Below are 21490 nucleotides of genomic sequence, written 5' to 3'. Positions count from 1 at the left end.
CAATCCCAAAAATGTATCCTGTGATCAAGTTGTTGCATCCTTTCTAAAGAAGTTTAAGGTCATACTTGCCGATCCTAATGACTGAACTTAAGTGAGCATCCCATTCCGATGATCCCGTTTAGCAATGCTTCCCCCCTCTTTATCTTCTCCTGCAATCACCCATAAAAACGCTTTTTCCATAATAATAATTCCATAATAATTCATAAAAACATATTAATCGTTATTTTAAATCAAACAACTGCTAATCACTTAATAACAATTATTGGTTAACAACCATCTTCATTAACAATTAATACAACGTATATAAATAACTACCTATTTCACATGATCATGAAAGAATAATTCGTTAAATCCAACGGTTATGAACAAGTTTAAAGTTAGGTCAAAAATTTGGGATTTAACAGATACGAAGGCTAGCAACTAGAAGAAGATGGACTCTTAAGGTATAAGGGGAGAATGTATATGCCTAAGGACTCTGAAATACACAAAAATAATTTTGAAGGAAATCCATGCCGCTCCTTATTCAAGACATCTTGGGGTAACTAAAATGCTAGCCGGTATATAACCACTATACTTTTCGAAGGGTATGAAGCAAGAAGCAGTTGAATTTGTTGTGAGTTGTCTCGAATGTTGGAAGGTCAAAGCTGAACACAGGTATCCAACATGGCTGCTACATCCAAATGAGATTCTATAATGGAAATGACAAATAATTGACATGATTTTCATATAATGGAAATGGCAAATAATTGAGACTTTTGACAGCTCTTGTAAAATTACTATGATTATTATTTCCATGTACTTAATTGCAATTGTTCATTAGAGATGATAAAACACAACGGGTGGGGGTGTATATTACATCCTAGATTTAGTTTAAATTTAAATGTTCTATGTAGTTGCTAAGATTTCATGTGAATTGGAAATGGTTGGTTAAATTGGTTATTTGTTATGATTTCATGTGAATTGGAAATGCTTTATCAATATGGTTATTTGTTATGATTACATTAATTGCATTTAAAAGATTTGGAAGTGTACTTTCGCCACGTTATTCTTCCTTGTAGGTGCACGACGAAGGGGGGGAAGCATTGACAAAGAAGGAATAGGGCACTAGCACTAACTTGCCACCAAGTTGTCAGGTATTCGTCTAAACCTCTTTGGCCAAGGACAAGTAGACTAGGATAGACTAAATATACCAAGTGTCCTCCATGAGCTGACTAGGTCATCTTATACCAAGTGTCCTCCATGAGCTGACTAGGTCATCTAATCTAAAAGATACATATATATTCATATGGACAATAAATGAAATAAAATTGTCACCTTTAAATTAGAATCTGGGTGTTTTGCACCATTTGATGTCGGATATGATTACTTAGGTATGTTTGTAAGTATATGTATATAAATAACACATTCAAGTACACTTAAACAATATGAGTATTATTTATAGTAGTGGGGGAGAATTCCAACTACCAAATCAATTTAACTCATATAGTCCATTGGCCTCTTATTGATCCCATTTAAATATTTCAGCCTTTCACATTATTCATATTTTGCCAAGATTGTAAACCCATGTCTTGCCACCTTGTATTCTTCATGCACGTAACTCCTTGTGCCAATTTGTTCTTGTTATAGCCAAACTTTTTCTATATATTTTGCAATCATAGTTGCTAGGGGCTGTTCGCTAGTTCATCAATTATCATTGGCAAATCTGCTTTCTTTGCTATCTTACGTTGAATAGTGATATCCGATTTGACTCTCATTAGAGTTCGTTTCTTGGGCAACAAAAGTGAGTGATATATACTTCGAAGCCCCTCTTATCAGGTCATTTTCTTTAAATTTTCATGTTAACAGATATTAGACTATTGTGCATAATTTTCTCAAGGTGGTCTACTCAGACCCTGTATTGATACATGCAACTTTGTTCGAATCGGAGAAGGACTGCTATACCACTCATGCCAGGAGCCTCTCGGGCTTATAATACAATATTTCCTTTCTAACGCTTATGTATTATGCTGAGAAATATCTTGTGTATATGCCATGTGCTTCCAAATATAGTGACATTGATTTCATGTCTCTGAGATTGCAGAAGCCTATCCCTGGCTGAAAAGTGTCTGGTTACATAGAAATCATAACTCTTCTTTGCCTCATTCGTAAATCTCTTTGAAGGCAAAAGATAATACTTTACATCATTAAACAAAGATAATGTAAGCTGGAAAGTTATAGTAGGGATCATCAAGGATAGCCAAGAATGGTTGAGATGAGTGGTGTAATCTATATAAATTGGATAGGGTGAATAACTTGTACAAAATAGAAAGATGTATTAGAGTCGTGATGAATTACAAATTGAAATTAGTGATCTAGTAAGATCATGGTGGGAATCAAGTATTGTTTTTGTTTGTCAAGTCGAGTGGTGGGTGATCGAGAACATAGTGTTTTTTGAAATCCTTGGCTAGGGTAAGTTTACTGGTGAATGATGTTGCTATGATCACCAAAGGTCAGGATAACTCATAGTCGAATGGATGAGAAGAATCTTGTGTATATGTCATGTGCTTCCAAATAAAGTGACATCGATTTCACATGTCTCTGAGATTGTGGGAGCCTATCCTTCGCGGAAAAGTGTCTGGTTATATAGAAATCATAACTCTTGTTCTTCCTCATTCAGAAATCTCTTTGAAGGCAAAAGATAATACTTTACATCATTAAACAAATATAATGTAAGCTAGAAAGTTATAGTAGGGATCATCAAGGATAGCCTAGAATGGTTGAGATGAGTGGTGTAATCCATATAAATTGGATAGGATGAATAACTTGCAGAAAATAGAAAGATTTATCAAAGTCATGATGAATTACAAACTGAAATTAGTGATCTAGTCAGCTAATGGTGGGAATCAAGTATTGTTTTTGTCTGTCAAGTCGAGCGGTGGGTGATCGAGCACATAGTGTTCTTTGAAAATTCCTGGCCAGGGTAGGTTTAGTGGTGAATGATGTTGCTATGATCACCAAAGGTCAGGATAACTCATAGTCAAATGGATAATTTGTTAGGAGGGTTCCGCAATTTAGCTGACTGTGTAATTGCCAACTCACACCAGGATACTCAGGTGGTAGGACAAGATGGTGTACATGTGCCTTTTCCCATGTAAGGTAGGGCCATTCTCAATTAGAGAATGAGTAGGGATTACACTAGGTCCATGGTTGGGAGGTTAAGGCCTTGTCAATGCTTTTCCTCTCCTCCGAATGCCAAGACTTGCATAGAATTGATCAAAATCTACTTCATTTGACATGGTGTGATATGAACCTTGCTTGTATTTCATTGTTCTCTTTTTCAATTGCATCGTATCTTCAGTTTTCAGTTGTATATCTTAATGTAATAATTTTCTGAATATATGGTATAGTGCTTAGAATATTACAGTTAGAATTTGATTGTTTATCATGTGAAATATATCTTAGTTAATCTATTTGATCGATTTTTCGAGTTTATTAAGAATAGTTAATCATTAGCTGGTAGTTAAGACCTTAACATGAGAATGAAATTAATTAGTTATTTTCGTTATTTCTCTTCCATGTGAATGAATATCTAATTTATTTTTATTTGAAAAAACTAAAAAGTATTTTTAAGGCTTTAGAAATTTAGTTGTTACATTGAAGGGCTCATTTGCAAGAAGAGGGAATTGTCATAACAACTACCAGAAAGTCTGATTAGCATTGATCAATTGTCAGAAATAAGTGTCAATTCCGAGGAAGCTGATGCATCTATAGCAGATCTGGTGAGCAAGAATAATGCACCGAATGAAGAGGTAACCAAGATGAAAAGGGAACAAGAAGTAAAGCGCTAAGAATGACCAAAGTAATGAGAGAACGAGAGCAGTTGAGAGTGACAAAGGAATCTTGGAAATTGAAAAGAGGAATGCAAAATAAACTACCAGAAATAAAGATGCAATCCTACAAAGGTTACAACAGGAGAATCACACATTGAATGAGTAGTTGAGTGAAATTAGTGATGAGAACTTGCAAATACTAGCTGAGAATGAAAGGTTGAGAGATGAAAATGAGCAATTGAAGAATGATCTGAAGGTTGAGAAAGAAGTCAATGAGAGACTCACAAGGTCTGAGCAGAGCATGTTAAAAATTTATGAGCAGTTGAAGAATCAAAGAAGACCTAAAGACAAAGCTGGTCTAGGATATACCAATGACAACAATTTTGAAGTTGGAGTCAGCCAAATCTAATGCTAAGCAACAATCATAGATACTTAAGGATCCTATCAGCATACAAGTTAAGAAATTCACTAAACCCACTTGTTATAATTGTGGAAAACCTGGTCATACATCAAATGTTTGTTGAAGCAGATTTGTGAATGTTCCAAGAGATGCCACCATTTAATGGTCATTGTTACAATTACAGGTCATCGTTACAATTACAGTAAGTATGGTCATAAAGCTTATGAGTGCAGATCTAGACCAATTAGTAGATCATTTGTAGAAATCTTTTCTGGCTACTATTACAATTGCAACCATTATGGACACAAGGCTGAACAATGCAGAATAAGGAAACCAACTGACCATGGGTACTAAACAAACTGATAAGCATTCTTAGGAGAGGATGTAATATTTCTACTATGTGCACTAGATGTGGACATTTTGGACACACGGCAGTGAATTGCAGATTGGGAAATCCTAGAGGTAATTTTGGACCTTGGCGATAAACAAGTATGGTATGTTTCATATATCACGAGTTTGAACATCTTGCAAAGAATTGTAGGTACCGATTCTCTACCAATGAAGACACGAAAGATAAAAGAGTTGTTGATTAAGAACAAGTTAAAAATGATATGAAGAATGTTTGGGTAAAGAAAGATGAAAGCAATACATCTATGGTAACCCACCATCCTCTGGTTCATGGGACTCATCTTCTAACTAAGCAAGTAAGCTTTGCTTAGGGACTTAGAAGTTCATTGTTACATCTACCCGTCCAGTATATTGATGAGCAATATCATCTATCAACATAATTAGATGGATTGAAGTTAATGTTGGTATATCACATGAAGTTGAATGAACTTGGTTATCATTGCTTTATCATTTGGAATTGTGTATCTATTGGTTAATTGAGACAACTATTGATATGAAGTATGAAATCGGTAAGTAACATGTTATCAGTAAAAAGGTGTCATATCAGTAAGTGACATTTAGTGTCTTGTACAGCTAGCTGTTGAACAACTTTTTGGTAAATAAATAGAACTCGAACCTATTCATTTTCACTTAGCATTTTTGAAGAGCAATTTCATGAGCAAGTTTCAAGTGCCTATTGTGATCTATTATGCGAATTACTAGTTGTGAGTACTTGTGAAGGATTGAATTGTGAAGTTGCAAACCTTGGTTGAGCAGTTGAAGTGAGCAGTGAAGAATTTCAGAGTTGCTTTCAAGTGTGAGCAAAAAAGTCTTGGAGAATCATCATGGCAACAAAGGTTGATACGCCAATCCTGATTGAAATTGCACAAGAGCCTGAGCTTGAGTATAAGCTCTACTCACCGAAGCCAATGAAGGTCGACAAAATTGGAGCCCTATCATTAATTTCTCCCCAAGTGATGCTGACAAAAAACATAAGAGTTTATCCACTGTAAATTGGTTGAATTAGGTGACAAGCAGATTCAAGACAAATATCTGGCTATGTGCAAAGACGGAGGGATGAAAGAGGAATTTAAGCATTTGGTAATGAGGGGTAATGAATGAGCAGACATGTCTTGTGGACACGTCTATTCATGGCCTATTCTCTTTTATAAATCTAAGAGGCTGTTGCATTTGGAAGACACATACCGAATATGGTAGTGCTTAGTACATTTGAAGTGATCCTCAGGAAACTTAACACCCCTGTTGCCCAGGGTGGTGTGAAAATGCATATGGAAGCAATAGTAGCGATCAATCATTGATAAATATACATTGAATGGTCAACTATCTAATAAGCAACTTGTATCAAAGAAAAGTCATAAAGGAACAATGATTGGTCAATTTAAGACAAAGTGAATATTGACTAAGTTGGAATTTCATTTGTGAGTTGTGAATGTGTACACCAAGCATCAAGGTGGCAAGTTCAAAATAGGTGATCTGTTTAGCAAACACAAGCAAGCGATTTGCTATGAAGTAAGCTAATGCAAAGAAATGATAGGATCTTGAGGTGTAATCTGATTTCAGTTAATAATGATTCCTATATAACGTAATGTAGGAAGAAGTTCAGTTAAGAGAACAAATGGATGATTTTGAAGAGGTACATCCACTTCCTAAAGAGAAATCACTCTCAAGGGACATCTCTCCCCATAAGACATTAAGCTCTTAAATGGAGGACAACGATTGAACGGGAAGGAATGAAGGAGTTTTAGAAGAATGAGGGAAATCAAATAAGTGTTTCAATCAAATACATAAGACAGTTATAATCTGCAAATGAAGGAATATCAATCAAGTAGGAGTTTGTATAAATGAATAATATTCAGAAAAAAATAGATTTATTGGGTCTAATGCGTTGTAATGGGCACCCCTGGATGTCCCAAAAACTAAACCAAATTGCTGAAAGGAATTATGTCAAACAGTTTGCATTCAACTTCTTAAAACCCCTTATAACTCCGAAAATCAAACGTTTATTTGTTTGTTGTGTTTCGTGCATGGAATTGGTATCATACAACATAAACAAGAAAGAAACTACAATAATATGCAAAGTGGAAATGAACGGCTGCTAATAAAATGTTATTTTCAGAATTCATAAAACCAAATACATGGCAGATTTATCAACTCACTAATTACTTCAGCAATATTGTCATAATACTCCAGCCCATGCTTACGAACTTGCTGCTACAATACTTTGTCCTCCAATCAGTCTGCTACCTTCATAATACCATTCCCTCCAAGCGGCATAAGCGTCGGACAAGTAGTGAAGAAGATATGGGCAAAATATCAAATCTGCCTGTAGCCGGAAATGTAACTAAACTGCCTGATAATGAAACCAATAAGAAAGAATTCCAAAGGCCAAACCCCAAGGGAATGACGTCTAGAATGTTACAAGAGAGGATAGACGTCCTCAAATGCCAAAAACAAAGCTGCAACTCACACACCAATTTCTTCTCATATTCCACCTGCCTAATGAAGCCACAAATGCTTCCTTTTATTCTATTCCCACGGGTCCCCTCAACTCATATGGGCAATGTGGGATAAAAGATGTGTAATATAAAACATATATTAAAATACCCCTTATGTCTCCCTTGGGTACACATCACCATAAAATAAATATTAAAGTAACACTTTAATATTTTACAATTAAATTAGACGTTACTTTAATAAAACTTCAGGCATTAAAATGTATTAGCAATCGGACTCCGAATAATGCGAGTGATAGCTCATCGGAAAGCTCTCACCGAGGAGTATCGAATCCAATCACCAAAATTGACCTGCACTGTGTCGTGCCGACTTACTAAAAATAGTAAGTATGCCTGAAACTGAGTAAATCAACTTCGTTTTGGCCCAAACTGGAAATGACTAGGCCAAAACACTCCAAGATCCCATTAAACCCTTCGTTAGCCCTCGGGACCATGTAGAACAAGGCTAACGCGCACACACTTGGTCAACTGCTAAAATGGGGACATTACAGTCCGCCCCCCTTGAAATTGCTTGTCCTCAAGCAATCTCAGTCCAGCGTGCTGAATAACCTGCTCACTCTCCCATGTAGAATCTTCCTCCGGCAGGTCTTTCCATTTGACCAAATACTCCTTCACTATCCTGTTTCTAAGCTTCCTCTCTCTGGTATCCACAATAGCCTCAGGTACTAACACAAGCTTCCCCTCCTCATCCAAAGGGGGTAAATCTGCAGAAGGCACTACACTCTGACCAATGGCTTTCTTAAGCCTAGACACATGAAACACATTGTGCACTCGATTGCCCTCTGGAAGCTCAAGCTCATAGGCGACTTTGCCCACTTTGCGAATCACCCTGTAGGGACCATAAAATCTAGGTTTCAACTTTTCAGTTCCGCTCTTCTTGAGCGATGACTGTCTATATGGTTGTAGCCTCAAGTAAACCATATCCCCTACCTCGAAGCTACGCTCTATTCGGTGCTGATCAGCATACAATTTCTGTTGATTCTGGGCCTGTTGTATATTCTCTTTGAGCACTTTCAGGATGTCCTGACTATCTTGCAATAAGTTTTTGGCTTTGGGCACTCTACTGTCCCCCAAAACTAAATCCATGAAGCTAGGTGCTTCATAACCATAGAGTGCCATGAAAGGAGTCATCTTGATGGACATATGATAAGTGGTGTTATAACAATACTCTCCCATATGCAACCATCTGATCCAAGCCTTTTGTTGTGTAGTTACGTAGTTCCTCAAATATCCTTCCGCCCATTTATTCACAATCTCTGTTTGCGGATGATAACTAGTGCTAGGTGTAAGATCTGTACCACACAACCTAAACAACTCTTGCCAAAAAACACTCATAAACTTACTATCCTGGTCGCTGACAATGAATCTGGGCAGCCCATGTAACCTGAATATCTCTTTAAAGAAAAGATCTGCCACCTGTGCTGCTGTGTAAGTGGACGGAATAGCAAAGAAGTGAGCAAACTTCGTCAAGCGGTCCACCACCACATAGATGCAATCCCTTCCCTGCACTCGTGGTAAACCAGTGATGAAGTCCATCGAAATACTTTCCCATTTCCTATCAGGAATGGGCAAGGGCTGTAATAAACCTGCAGGAAATGTGTGTTCTCCCTTATTCTGTTGACAAACCATACACTCCCTGACATACCTCTGAACATCATCCTTGAGCCCTTTCCATGAAAACCGCTCTTGGATCTGCCTGTAGGTCTTGAAGACCCCCGGATGTCCTGCTGTGGGTGCATCATGAAATGCTTTCAATATCGCCTCTCTCAAATGTGATGACGGAATCAAATAAACCCTGTCCTGAACTCTGATCAATCCATCTATCACCTCATAGCGATCATCCTGTATGGTACCTGAAATCAATCCAGAAGCCCAAGCATCTCCAACATACTCTGCTATAATCCGATCTCTCCAATCTCCTGAAATCTCTGCCAGAGCACATAAGTGAGGTCTCCGAGATAAGGCATCAGCCACCACATTTTTCTTACCTTTGACAAACTCTATGTCAAAGTCATAAGCCTGCAATTTAGTCACCCATTTTTGTTGCCGGTCATTAAGATCACGCTGGCTCATGAAGTATTTAATACTGTTGTGATCAGTCTTGATCACAAAACGTCCACCTACCAAATATGATCGAAATTTGGCCAATGCATGCATTATGGCCAACATCTCCCGGTCATAGACAGAATAACTTTTCTCAACTCCTCGGAGCTTCCTACTCTCGAATGCAATGGGATGCTTCTCCTGCATCAATACTGCTCCAATCCCATCACCTGATGCATCACAATGAAGCTCAAAAGGCTTTGTGAAATCCGGTAGAGCTAGAACTGGACATGAAGACATTACCTGCTTGAAATGCTCAAAACACCTCTGTGCTGCCCCTGTCCACACGAAGGCTCCTTTCCTGGTAAGATCTGTCAAGGGTGTAGCAATCTGTGAGAATCCCTTAACAAACCTTCTATAAAAACCACATAAACCAAAGAATCCCTTAAGCTGTGTAAGGTTTGTGGGAGTAGGCCACTCTACAATAGCTCTAATCTTTTCGGGATCAACCCGAACGCCATCTGCACTAATGATATGCCCCAGGTAAAGGAGCTCAGTCATGCCAAACTCACATTTAGATTCCTTGGCATACAATGACTCTCTCTCCAGAATAGATAACACCTCCTCCAGATGATGTAAGTGCTCCTCCCAGGTCTTACTGAAGACCAAGATGTCATCAAAGAAGATCAAGACAAATCTCCTCAGCTGCTTCCTGAATACCTGGTTCATACAACTTTGAAATGTAGCAGGTGCATTGGTTAGACCAAATGGCATAACCATGAACTCAAAGTGGCCATAGTGACATCGGAAGGCTGTTTTCTCAATGTCCTTTGCTCTCATCCTGATCTGATGGTATCCGGATCGCAAATCAATTTTGGTGAAGAAGCATGCCCCATGCAACTCATCAATCAACTCATCAATCCTAGGAATGGGATACCTGTTTTTAATTGTTTTCTTATTCAGTGCCCTGTAATCGATGCACATGCGCATTGTCCCATCCTTCTTCTTTACCAATACTACTGCTGAAGCAAAAGGGCTCTTACTGGGCCTGATATGCCTCATCTCCAACAAATCCTTAATCGCCTTCTCTATCTCATCCTTGTGTTTCTTAGGATGACGATAGGGAGTAATCATAACTGGTTTGGCTCCCTCCTCGAGCTCAATAACATGTTCCATCCCTCTGTCAGGAGGAACCCCATGAGGAATATCGCTAAATACTTTAGCGTGTCTATCAAGTATCTTCTGGACATCTAGTGGATGACTCTTTTCTTGTGGCTCTGGTGAAGTTGGCATAATGTGGCACTCTGCCGCCCACTCTATGTCATCATGACGAAAAAGTCTCTGCATTCTCCTCAAGGACACTATTCTGCAACCTCCATCTGAAAGCCCTCTAAGTACCACAGTTCTCCCCTCATGCTGGAATCTCATCTCCAATTTCGCTAGATTGAGTGTGAACTCAACTAGTGAAGCCATCCATGTCATGCCGAGGATGACATCATAATCTCCCATGTCCACAACATAGAACTCATCTTCCAACTCGTAGCCATCTCCAAACCTGATGCGAAGATTAGATATCTTCCGAGTGCATAATAACTTATCACCGTTAGCCACCATGACTCTAAACCCATCATGCTCCTCTGTCTGTAACCCTCTCCTGGCTACCAACTGTGCATTTATGAAGTTATGTGTAGCCCCAGTGTCAATAAGAGATATCACTTTCTGCCCCTGGATAGTACCCCTGACCTTAAATGTGATTGCCTTTTGGGCCCCTGTCAAGCATGCCAACGATCTATCATCCTTAGGAATGTTGCTCTCCTCTATAGTGTTACCCTCATCTGAATCGGAGTGCTGATCCTCCCCTTCTGACTCTGACTCTTCTGCTGAAAAATACTCCATTTGATTTGCCTTAGCCTTGAGAGAACATTTATGAGATAAGTCCCAAGGCTCTCTACAATGGAAGCACAGCTTCTTCTTTCGAAGTTCATTCAAGGTTTCATTGTCTAGTCCTTTTGATCCTTCTTTGGGTTTGCTATACTCTTTCTGAAATGATTTTTTGTCTTTGTCCTTGCGGTAGGAAGAATCTGTTGAATGGTTTTTTCCTTTGTATACCGAAGGGGCTAAATCTCGTGCCTTTTTAGTTGCTTCAGCTAACGTGAGTGGATCATGTCCCTTCACCCAACCTCGTAATGGATCAGCAAGACCATCACAAAATAACACCACCAATCTCCTAGGAGAGATATCAGTAACAAGTACAGACAAGCGCTGAAACTCGGCAATGTAAGCATCCACAGAACCTGACTGTTTTAACTGTGCTAGCTCCTTGAAATGTAACTCGGGATCCTTAGTGTCAAATCTCCCAATCAATGTTTCGGTGAATTCCTCATAAGATGTAATCTGATTATGCCCCAAAGTCACCATGCCATGATGCCACCATTCATGTGCAACGCCATCCAAGTGCATAGCCGCATACTTGATAGCCTCCTCCTCAGGCATAGGATTAAGCTGCAAGTATGTATCTACCTTCTGCACCCAAGCTCGTGCAGTCATCTTCCCTGAAGCATCATAATAAGGTAAAGAAAGTTTTCCAACTTTCTTCCTCAGCTCAAAGTTTTGATTCCTCCCTCCTGCTTTAGGCATGTGTCTCATCCTCAAGTCCATATAATCTCTAAGAGAAATATCCGCCTGAAACTCTGGTCCACTAGCCTCCCAGTCCCTCCTGAACTGATCCTGTAACTCGGTAATCTGCGGTTCGTTTACTGGATGAACCGGATCTCTGGGTGGAAAAGTGGGTAGAAGAGGTCTCGAGCTCACAGTCCGTGCTGGGCGTGCAACGTGTCTAAAGTTATCAGCCTCATTCCCATTGTTGCCGTGTCCATTATTACCATTAATGTTATTCTCAGGACCATTGTTGTTGCCTTGGCTTTCATGGTTATTGTTTCCCCCGTTGTTATTGTTTCCCTCGTTGTTATTGTTTCTGTTGTTGGCATCACCTGGATTAATATTGACACCCATCTGTCTAGCCATGAGCTGCAACATCATGTCCATTCGCCTATTCTGCTCCTGCTGCATACGCTGCCCCTGCTCTAATGTATCCAGTAACTGTCGGAACAGTACCTCCCCTTGATCTGGACCAGCATTTCTGCCTCCGCCTAATCCTGTATTCCTGTCATCTCGATCACCCATATTATTGTCCTGATCACAGAATATCTCCTCTGTGTCTGTATGGTTGAATTCAATGTCCCCCTGCACGGATGTACTAGACTGTTTGCTTTGCAAGTCTGAAATCCTATTTTGTCTTGCTCTGGTATCGCGGAAATTATAAGACCCCTGTCGCATGCTCAAACATAAATGCTTAGCCTGTGTTTTTTTTTACTTACTTTTTCCCTCTATCCGGCTGTTCCAAATTCCCTATAAGACCTCCACAGGATGGCAGGACTTATAGCTCTGATACCACTGTAATGGGCACCCCTGGATGTCCCAAAAACTAAACCAAATTGCTGAAAGGAATTATGTCAAACAGTTTGCATTCAACTTCTTAAAACCCCTTATAACTCCGAAAATCAAACGTTTATTTGTTTGTTGTGTTTCGTGCATGGAATTGGTATCATACAACATAAACAAGAAAGAAACTACAATAATATGCAAAGTGGAAATGAACGGCTGCTAATAAAATGTTATTTTCAGAATTCATAAAACCAAATACATGGCAGATTTATCAACTCACTAATTACTTCAGCAATATTGTCATAATACTCCAGCCCATGCTTACGAACTTGCTGCTACAATACTTTGTCCTCCAATCAGTCTGCTACCTTCATAATACCATTCCCTCCAAGCGGCATAAGCGTCGGACAAGTAGTGAAGAAGATATGGGCAAAATATCAAATCTGCCTGTAGCCGGAAATGTAACTAAACTGCCTGATAATGAAACCAATAAGAAAGAATTCCAAAGGCCAAACCCCAAGGGAATGACGTCTAGAATGTTACAAGAGAGGATAGACGTCCTCAAATGCCAAAAACAAAGCTGCAACTCACACACCAATTTCTTCTCATATTCCACCTGCCTAATGAAGCCACAAATGCTTCCTTTTATTCTATTCCCACGGGTCCCCTCAACTCATATGGGCAATGTGGGATAAAAGATGTGTAATATAAAACATATATTAAAATACCCCTTATGTCTCCCTTGGGTACACATCACCATAAAATAAATATTAAAGTAACACTTTAATATTTTACAATTAAATTAGACGTTACTTTAATAAAACTTCAGGCATTAAAATGTATTAGCAATCGGACTCCGAATAATGCGAGTGATAGCTCATCGGAAAGCTCTCACCGAGGAGTATCGAATCCAATCACCAAAATTGACCTGCACTGTGTCGTGCCGACTTACTAAAAATAGTAAGTATGCCTGAAACTGAGTAAATCAACTTCGTTTTGGCCCAAACTGGAAATGACTAGGCCAAAACACTCCAAGATCCCATTAAACCCTTCGTTAGCCCTCGGGACCATGTAGAACAAGGCTAACGCGCACACACTTGGTCAACTGCTAAAATGGGGACATTACATGCGTGATATATAGAGAGTTTGATCCTGGTAAGTTGCTATTTTGTCTTCGATGTAAGAATGTATGTAATTACCATATTAATAGATTTTTATCATTGCTCTTATGGTGTTGGGTATACTAATTTATCTATTAGATTCCTTAGTACGTCTATCTAACAAATTGTTCTGTTATGGAGGTGAGATAGGGCATATGAGGAATGCAAGAAGCATAAGGTTCCATTCAAGTTGGGTAACCTTGAATGGGGCTTGGAATCTGAATGGAGTGTGTCATTCCATGCTCCTAGGTTTGATGGATAAGATTGAGGTGCTTTATATGATCACCCATGGTGCTTAATAATTTTCACAGATAGAGGAAGTATAATTGGAACATATATGAGAAATGCAAGTAGCTTGGGATCCATTCACATTGGGTAACCTCAGGTGGGGCTTAGAGGCTAATTGGTGAGTGTTGGTCCATGCTCTTGGCCTTGGTGGATCGATGTGAGGTGCCTTGTATGAGTTTCCAAGGATCTCCAGTAAATAAAATTAGTTATATCACATAATTGAGTTAATGTTCCTAATCATAGGAGGAAGGATCACTAACATAATTGTAGGGTCTCAATCGGGATCTATCTTGTTCCCCAACTGCTAAATGATATAACTAATTGTATTCCATTTCTTGTTTTTTAGAATCGTAATTTTAGGGCATAAACTTGGGCATTGGAAAAGGGGATACTGCATTAAAAGTGGTGATTTACTTCTTGTTGACCAATAAAGTCACAAGATTTGGTTTGCGTACAAGAATAATAGTTGATAATGCAATTTAGTTTAGATATCATTACCTTTTTGACATGCATTCTAAATATGGGATTGTTTATAACAGTTCCCTTATCATTTTTTGGGATGTCCAAATATATGGTAGTTTAATTCAGTCTCTCATTAGTTTTATTGGTCCATGTGGAATTTGGTTCTTCGAGGAATGCTTGCAGGCAAAAATTTTGTTATGTTTTTTTTTCTTGTGCATTGTTTATAAATTTTTGGAAACTTGGACAACAGAAGTGAATTTTTTTAAGTTGCATGTAGAAAAGTCAGGGTATTTTCTCTTGGTTAATCTTTCCCTTTTTGAAATAAAAGAATGTTTGATAAAAAATATTGTCCAAGTATTTTATACGGATACTTATTAGTAATATATTATATTAATACTAAATCAATGCTTTTCTTTGAATAATAGCCCCTTAACACGTATTTTTTGTTTTTCTCTGGTTTGACTTGAAAGAGTTGGCACTTTTGTAGACATACAAAATAATCACACTCTGGGAAACTTTCATGATTACAGGGAAGCAGAATTAGGTATGAAGATAAGCTGTGGATTTGAGATGATATATCACGAGCGGTCACAATATGAGGAGGATGCTGAGCCTGGTGTTGTTGGTTTCAGCGATGCTGCAGCCAACAGCTCAAAGCTGAAAGAAGCTCAGAATAAAGATATTGGGTGGGAGGCATTTAGAAAAAGTCTAGAGAACAAGGGCTATTTCAGGGGTCTACTTGAAGGTTCCAGTGAATATCGAAGACTAATGAGTGATGCATTGGACTATTACAGGAGCACATCTCTTTTTTCTAGAACAAGGTAAGATTTCTTTCTTTGACTATTATCCTTTGATTCACTTTTGAAGGATTCTAGTTACACATAATAGACAGTGGAAATGGAACCTTATGACATATTCCCAGTAAAATTCTCTGTTAAATTTGACACTTCCACATTTTAAGCATTTTAAGCACAAAGCACTGAGATTTATGTTCCATCTGGGCAATAACCTGTTTTATGATGAGAATATTGTTGAACTCTTAGTCTGCCCAATTTGATGTTTTTCAATCTTTTTTAAAGTAAGGTTTGCAAGCCAAATTAGAATTTTCCTCTGCCACTATAAAAACTTGGAAAGCATAAATATTTAGGGAACTTGGCTTTGAAGTCTGATTATTTGACTTGAAAGATGTTTCCGCTTAGCAGATATAATTGTGGTCAGAAAATGTTGCATGGGTATGATAGGTCAGGATGTTTCTTCTATGCAATTTCTCTAGATAATTACTTGGACACGTGTGCCATGGGTTAATAGATGTATCTTTATCTTCTGTTTGAAATTAGAGGGTTGAATATTGGCAATGAGTTAATGCTTACAATACCTGGTAAGTGCATGGAAACATATGCCATGGGTTAATAGATGTCTCTATTTCTTTGGTTTGAAATTAGAGGGTTGAACATCGGCAATGAGTTAAGCCTTACCATGTCTGTTTGAACTTTAAATTAATTGAGCCCAGATTAGCTTTACTATAGAATTTGGCCATCATGTCCTTCGAATGGTTTTTGTCTCTTGTGGACTGTTGCAATGTTAGCTTATGTGGAATTTAACAAGCTTTTCTTACCATATATACTCTGTAATAGGTGAAGTTTTGTTATTGCTTGGAAAATAATTTACAGGGCATGCCTTTGGTGTCAGAATTTGTTATTTGATGAGTAGCTTGTGATAGTTTAAGAGATGGCACTGAAGCTTTATGAGTTTATTTTTATTATATTGTTGATTGTGGTAGTTGGATTGTATGACTGGAGGGCATTTTGACTTTAATAAGAACCTAAGGAAGTGTTTGAAATTGTTTGAATACTTAAAATTACGTTGCATTCTTCATGTGGAAAGAAGCCATTGGCAAAGAGACCTTTTTTGTAAACCAATTTCATCTTCATAAACACTTCCTTGGGTTCTTATGAAAGTCACCATGCCCTTGGGTCATACAATCTAACCACCTCAATGAATAATATTGTAAAAATAAGCTCAGAAAGCATCTTAAACTATCACAAGCTATCTGCAAACAATGAATTCTGATGCCAAATGCATGCTCTGGAAATCATTTTCCAAGCAATAATGAAACTAATTACAGAGTATATATGGTAAGAAGAGCTTTTTAAATTCCACATAAGCTAGCATTGCAACAGTCTGCAAGAGACAAAAAGCTAATCTGGGCCAAATTATTTCAAACAGATATGGTCCGACTTAATTCATTGCTGATGTTCAACTCTCTAATTTCAAATGAAAGAAAAAAATACATCTATAAATCCATGGCATATGTTTCCATGCAATTTACTCATTGCCAATGTTCTCATCCATAAACCTCTATGAGCATCACCTAGATGCAATGAGTGCTAAGTTTTCCATTCATTCTCATGAGAGACAAGTTTTTGTCTACTTATGAAATATGGGTCAATGAGTTTTGACTTAAAAAACTACACAGTTGACTCCTTATAGCAATATCACAAAACCATGGGTAAGTTAAAAAGTAGACAGAAGGTTTATGAAGAACAATTGATATTGAATTATGTAAAGATGAGGAATGGATTTGAGTATGAATGATTTGTTAATATGGCGGGGTCAATGAGTTTTGACTTAAAAAATTACACAGTTGAATCCTTATAGCAATATCACAAAACCATGGGTAAGTTAAAAGTAGACAGAAGGTTTATGAAGAACAATTGATATTGAATTATGTAAAGATGAGGAATGGGTTAGACTATGAATGATTTGTTAATATGGTGCTTAGCATTTATACATGAGAAAAAGTATTTGATTGTGTTTTGAAAATTATCATACAGAAAGCAACCTATATGTGGATAATTATGTACTTTTTGTTTTCATTTCAGCATGGTTATGCACAAACCAGTTAGGTGTATTAATGAAACTTTGGCATTGCCTCATTCATCTGCCGATTTTATTGGTTTGGAACTTCCACCAAGTGACGATGACTCGTGGCTCTATAATGGAGAAGAAGACTTGAATGCAGCCCTCTTAGAGAGACAAAAGGAAATGGACTTGTATGAAGAAGAACGCCGTAGGTACAAGCAATCAAAGAAGCCTAAAGAGGATTCCACCTCAAGGAAGATGGATGATTTTAATTTGGAAGATATAGCGAAGAATATGCATGCTTTTGTCGAAAATATGTCAAGCTATGAAGGAGCAGAACTTCCAAGAAATGCAAATTCTGAAACAGTATCTTTGGATATGAGACAGTTTCTCAAAGAATTAAAGTCAGCGGTTGGAGCCAATACAGAAAACAAATGTGTTTCCACTCAGGAAAACTATGTGGTTGATAGTGGCTGTTCATCTTCAGATATGGATTTTGGTATGTTCTATAACCGACTTATCTTTTCTCAGATTTTTTTTTTTTTTTTTTTGAATACCCAAAATCAGATTTCATGTTATTTGTTAGGAAGCCCATGCTTATGAAGCTATGATCATAGAAATAAATATGCTTCGTGGGAATATCTCATCAAACCAAAAGAAAAAGATATTATCAATGCACATTATTTTTTCCAATAAAGATAAATAACTTTATTTTTAAAAACATTTAAGGCCATCCTGATTTCATAGTGTGAGAGAGTGAAAGAAAGTGCACACCTTGAACTATTGAAAATTGAAATTGTGCTTTTTGTTCGAGTTTGTTGTTACTGTGCCAGCGTGTATGATGAATAACAAATAGTTTGGTTATGAAGGTCAAATCATTGTTTTGAATAGGCTATACATTATAAAGTGATGCTAGATTTGTTGGATTTAACCCAGAAACATAGAGAAACAGCAATAGGGGAGACATATCACTAAAGCAAACACCAGAAGATACCCTGGGAAAACCCTTCGAGAATGAAGGGAAAAAACCCCAGTCACACAACAAAATATTGTTTTATTGATAATAAATTCAAGTGTACAATGTCTTTCGCTTGAAGCGATATAAATAACACAAGAGAGACTCTTCACTTAACAACTGAAGGTCTCTTGAAATTCCCGACAGTATTACTTTTTATTACAATTACAACTCTTCATATTTCCATGCCTTAACGCATGATGAATGACACATGTTATGATATTTAATATTACAATTATCATAAATGTCCTTTTCAGCTGAAGATTACTATAACCGAATTAACGCCCAGAGATAAAGATTTCTATCGCAGCTACAAACTCCAACAAGATTATCCAGATTTTTTTATGAACAAGGTAAATAGATGATTACCTTATACAAGTTGGATGTAATCATGTGCAATATAAACTGGATTGCTTACAGTTGCAACCATTTAGGTCAGGTAAATAATACAATACAAGAGTATTTATTCCTCACAATTTGATGTAAATCCAGTATAAAGTAGTCTACTAATGTTTACTCAATCTTCATGCGATTGTTCAATGGTGTAAATTGTTATACCGGAGCAATAGGACAGAACCGTGTTTCTTGTGAACACCAGAAACATCACCATTTTTCATATTTTAGACCACTGCTTATGGTGCTCTATATTAGTACCATAACAATACCTTTCTCAAGAGATGAGCATATTGTCTGACTGACATAATAAACACAATCTTCCTAACACTGTTTACATCAGAATATGCAGTTAACTAAGGAACTATGGTAATATGTCATCTCAAAGAGAGATATCTTCCTGCTTCCAAACATGAATCCTAGCGAAGGGGTGTATTAACAGATGTGGGCTTAGTATCCACCATAACACTAGATGCAAAGTTTACAAAGAGCATGCAACTATCTCATGAATTAATACAAATAGCTCCTGATATTGAAACTACAATGTTCTGTTCACACCTAATTTGATTCACTGCCATCTTAAAGATATCTTTTTTGTTCTAAGAAAAATGCAGCAGAGTAAAGCTGAATGAAAACCACAGTTCACAACCTTCGAAGGTTAAAAATTGGAAGTTTTTAGAACATTTCCATCAACTATAAATTTTGGACAGTTTCGATTTTTCATGAGTATCAGTCTCTGCATAGAGATCTGGCTGAGATATTGTGATGTTTTTGCAATATCTGTGTGTATGGTTATGATAATTGTTATGCTTTGGTGTTTTCAATGTAGCAGCACAAACCGTCTGGAGAAAAAACTGGTGAACTTAAAGTATATGATCTTGTGAAAAAAATTGGGACACCAGAAAAATTGGATTTATACAAAATGTAAGATATTGTAGAAAAAAGTCAAACTACCTTTTTTGACATTTTAAGGGCATTTTCACAGCACAAAGATATAAAGAGCAAATAAAATAGAGGCTTTTAACCCATGAACTGTTGAAATTGGATTTTGTTGTGTATATTCATAGTGCGGATAATGTTGCATTGTACAGATCATACTTCATTGTGCATACATAATAGTTACATGCTTATGTTTAGTGGTGAAATTGTTACATCCCAATTTTCGACCTAATTTTAAAATTTGCTCATAGCCATTAGATTGAACGGATTTTTTTTTCATGATCATGTGAAGTAGGTAGTTATTTATATTCGTTGTATTAACTGCTAATGAAGATTGTCGTTATCCATTATTCTTATATGATGTTTAGCAGTTGTTTGATTTTGGAATTATGGTTAATAATCAAATTCTTTAAATGTTTATATGAAAACTATTGTGGAATTTATTATTATGGTGGAAGTGTTTCACGGGTGATTGCAAGAGAAGATGAAGGGGGGAAGCATTGCTAAACGGGATTAACGAAATGGGATACTAGCTTAGTCTAGTTAATAGGATTGACAGGTATGACCTTAAACTTTTTTGGTGAGGGCCTAGTGACTTGAACTTCAGGATACATTTGTAAGACCCTCATGCGCTATTAAATAAATAATTTAAGAAACATAAAATAATTTAATTAAAATATAAATACATACCTCAAAGTATTTTAAATGATCTTTCACCATATTATTATAATATATACCTGTGTACATACACAGACATAAAAATGAAGTCACACCATAATGTTATTTTCTTAGAATAACATAAACCATAATATTTTTCGAATTATAACCTTCAAACCTTCTTCCATCTTTTTTATTCTCTTTCTTGTTTGAAATCGATTTAACACTTGGCGTTTTTAATTGGCAAGATATTCTTATGTTATGGAAGCCAAAGAGCCACATTATTCTTTTATAAAAAATCGTGAGTGAGAGAGGAGGTATCATTTTTCAAGTACCTGACTACCTTTTCCAACAGACTGACTCTCTCTCTCTCTCTCTCTCTCATTTCCCAACGTTCATTCAAAGTCGATAACTTGCAATTACCATCTGAAAATCTTTGCCACTTATAACTTTCCAAGATCCTTTTTGTTATAGTTCTATTTGCACAAGAAGTGATCCATTTATACATTGGATATTTGCGCCTGAAGAACATTTGTGGAGAGGCTGAACCATTGCGGCCAGCTAGGCTCAAACTTCTTTCTTTTCCAGAATAGTCTTAGGTTACGTAATTAACCATGTTACAAGCTTTGCTGAATATTTCCATGTCATTTGTTACTGTTTTTCCGACTTTCATAACAGCTAGACAGTAGATACAATCATCATACATATTATCGGATAGAACCTCTTGAGAAAAGAGCTATTTAAATGCAATAAAACCTGATTGAAATATACCATAAGGAAATTTGAATTCAATAAAGTTTTCAGCTGGTCTCAAAGAACATATTCTTTTAAGTCACAGTTTGTGATAAGATATATTATTCAATGAATCCTTTTAAAATTAATAAATAGAGCAGATTGCTTAGAATTTCCAAACACCTGGGACTCACCGGCCGTATAGCCATGTAAAGCTGAAGAGTTGAGATGAAATTTACAAGAACACGGAAGTGGAATTAGATATGATTAAATAAATTAATTAACCATACTTAATAGCTCATGCTTGTCCCTAATAATGTTTCCTATTGTCAAGTCGAGCAGTGGTGATCAGGTCGTTGAACCCA

At 37.1% G+C, this 21490-nt stretch overlaps 1 protein-coding gene across 2 annotated transcripts in view; it reads left to right on the top strand.

The window, feature by feature from the left end:
• The window catches only part of LOC149538019 (suppressor-like protein), a 97903-nt gene that overhangs the window by 18150 nt on the left and 58263 nt on the right, over positions 1-21490 (top strand). The window contains exons 2-3 of one of the 2 annotated variants that reach the window (XM_089799417.1): positions 15058-15348; positions 17410-17888. In XM_089799417.1, coding sequence (XP_089655543.1) covers positions 15058-15348; positions 17410-17888 — 770 coding nt within the window. The remainder of the gene's footprint in view (positions 1-15057; positions 15349-17409; positions 17889-21490) is intronic. The other variant, XM_089799418.1, reaches the window with a different exon arrangement.

This window comes from Cupressus sempervirens, chromosome 9, assembly GCF_028749045.1.
Source record: "Cupressus sempervirens isolate cs-2001-9-10 chromosome 9, ASM2874904v1, whole genome shotgun sequence".
Taxonomy (NCBI): domain Eukaryota; kingdom Viridiplantae; phylum Streptophyta; class Pinopsida; order Cupressales; family Cupressaceae; genus Cupressus; species Cupressus sempervirens.
The sequence above is the reverse complement of the archived record's forward strand: the minus strand, read 5'-3'. Positions and strand labels throughout refer to the sequence as shown.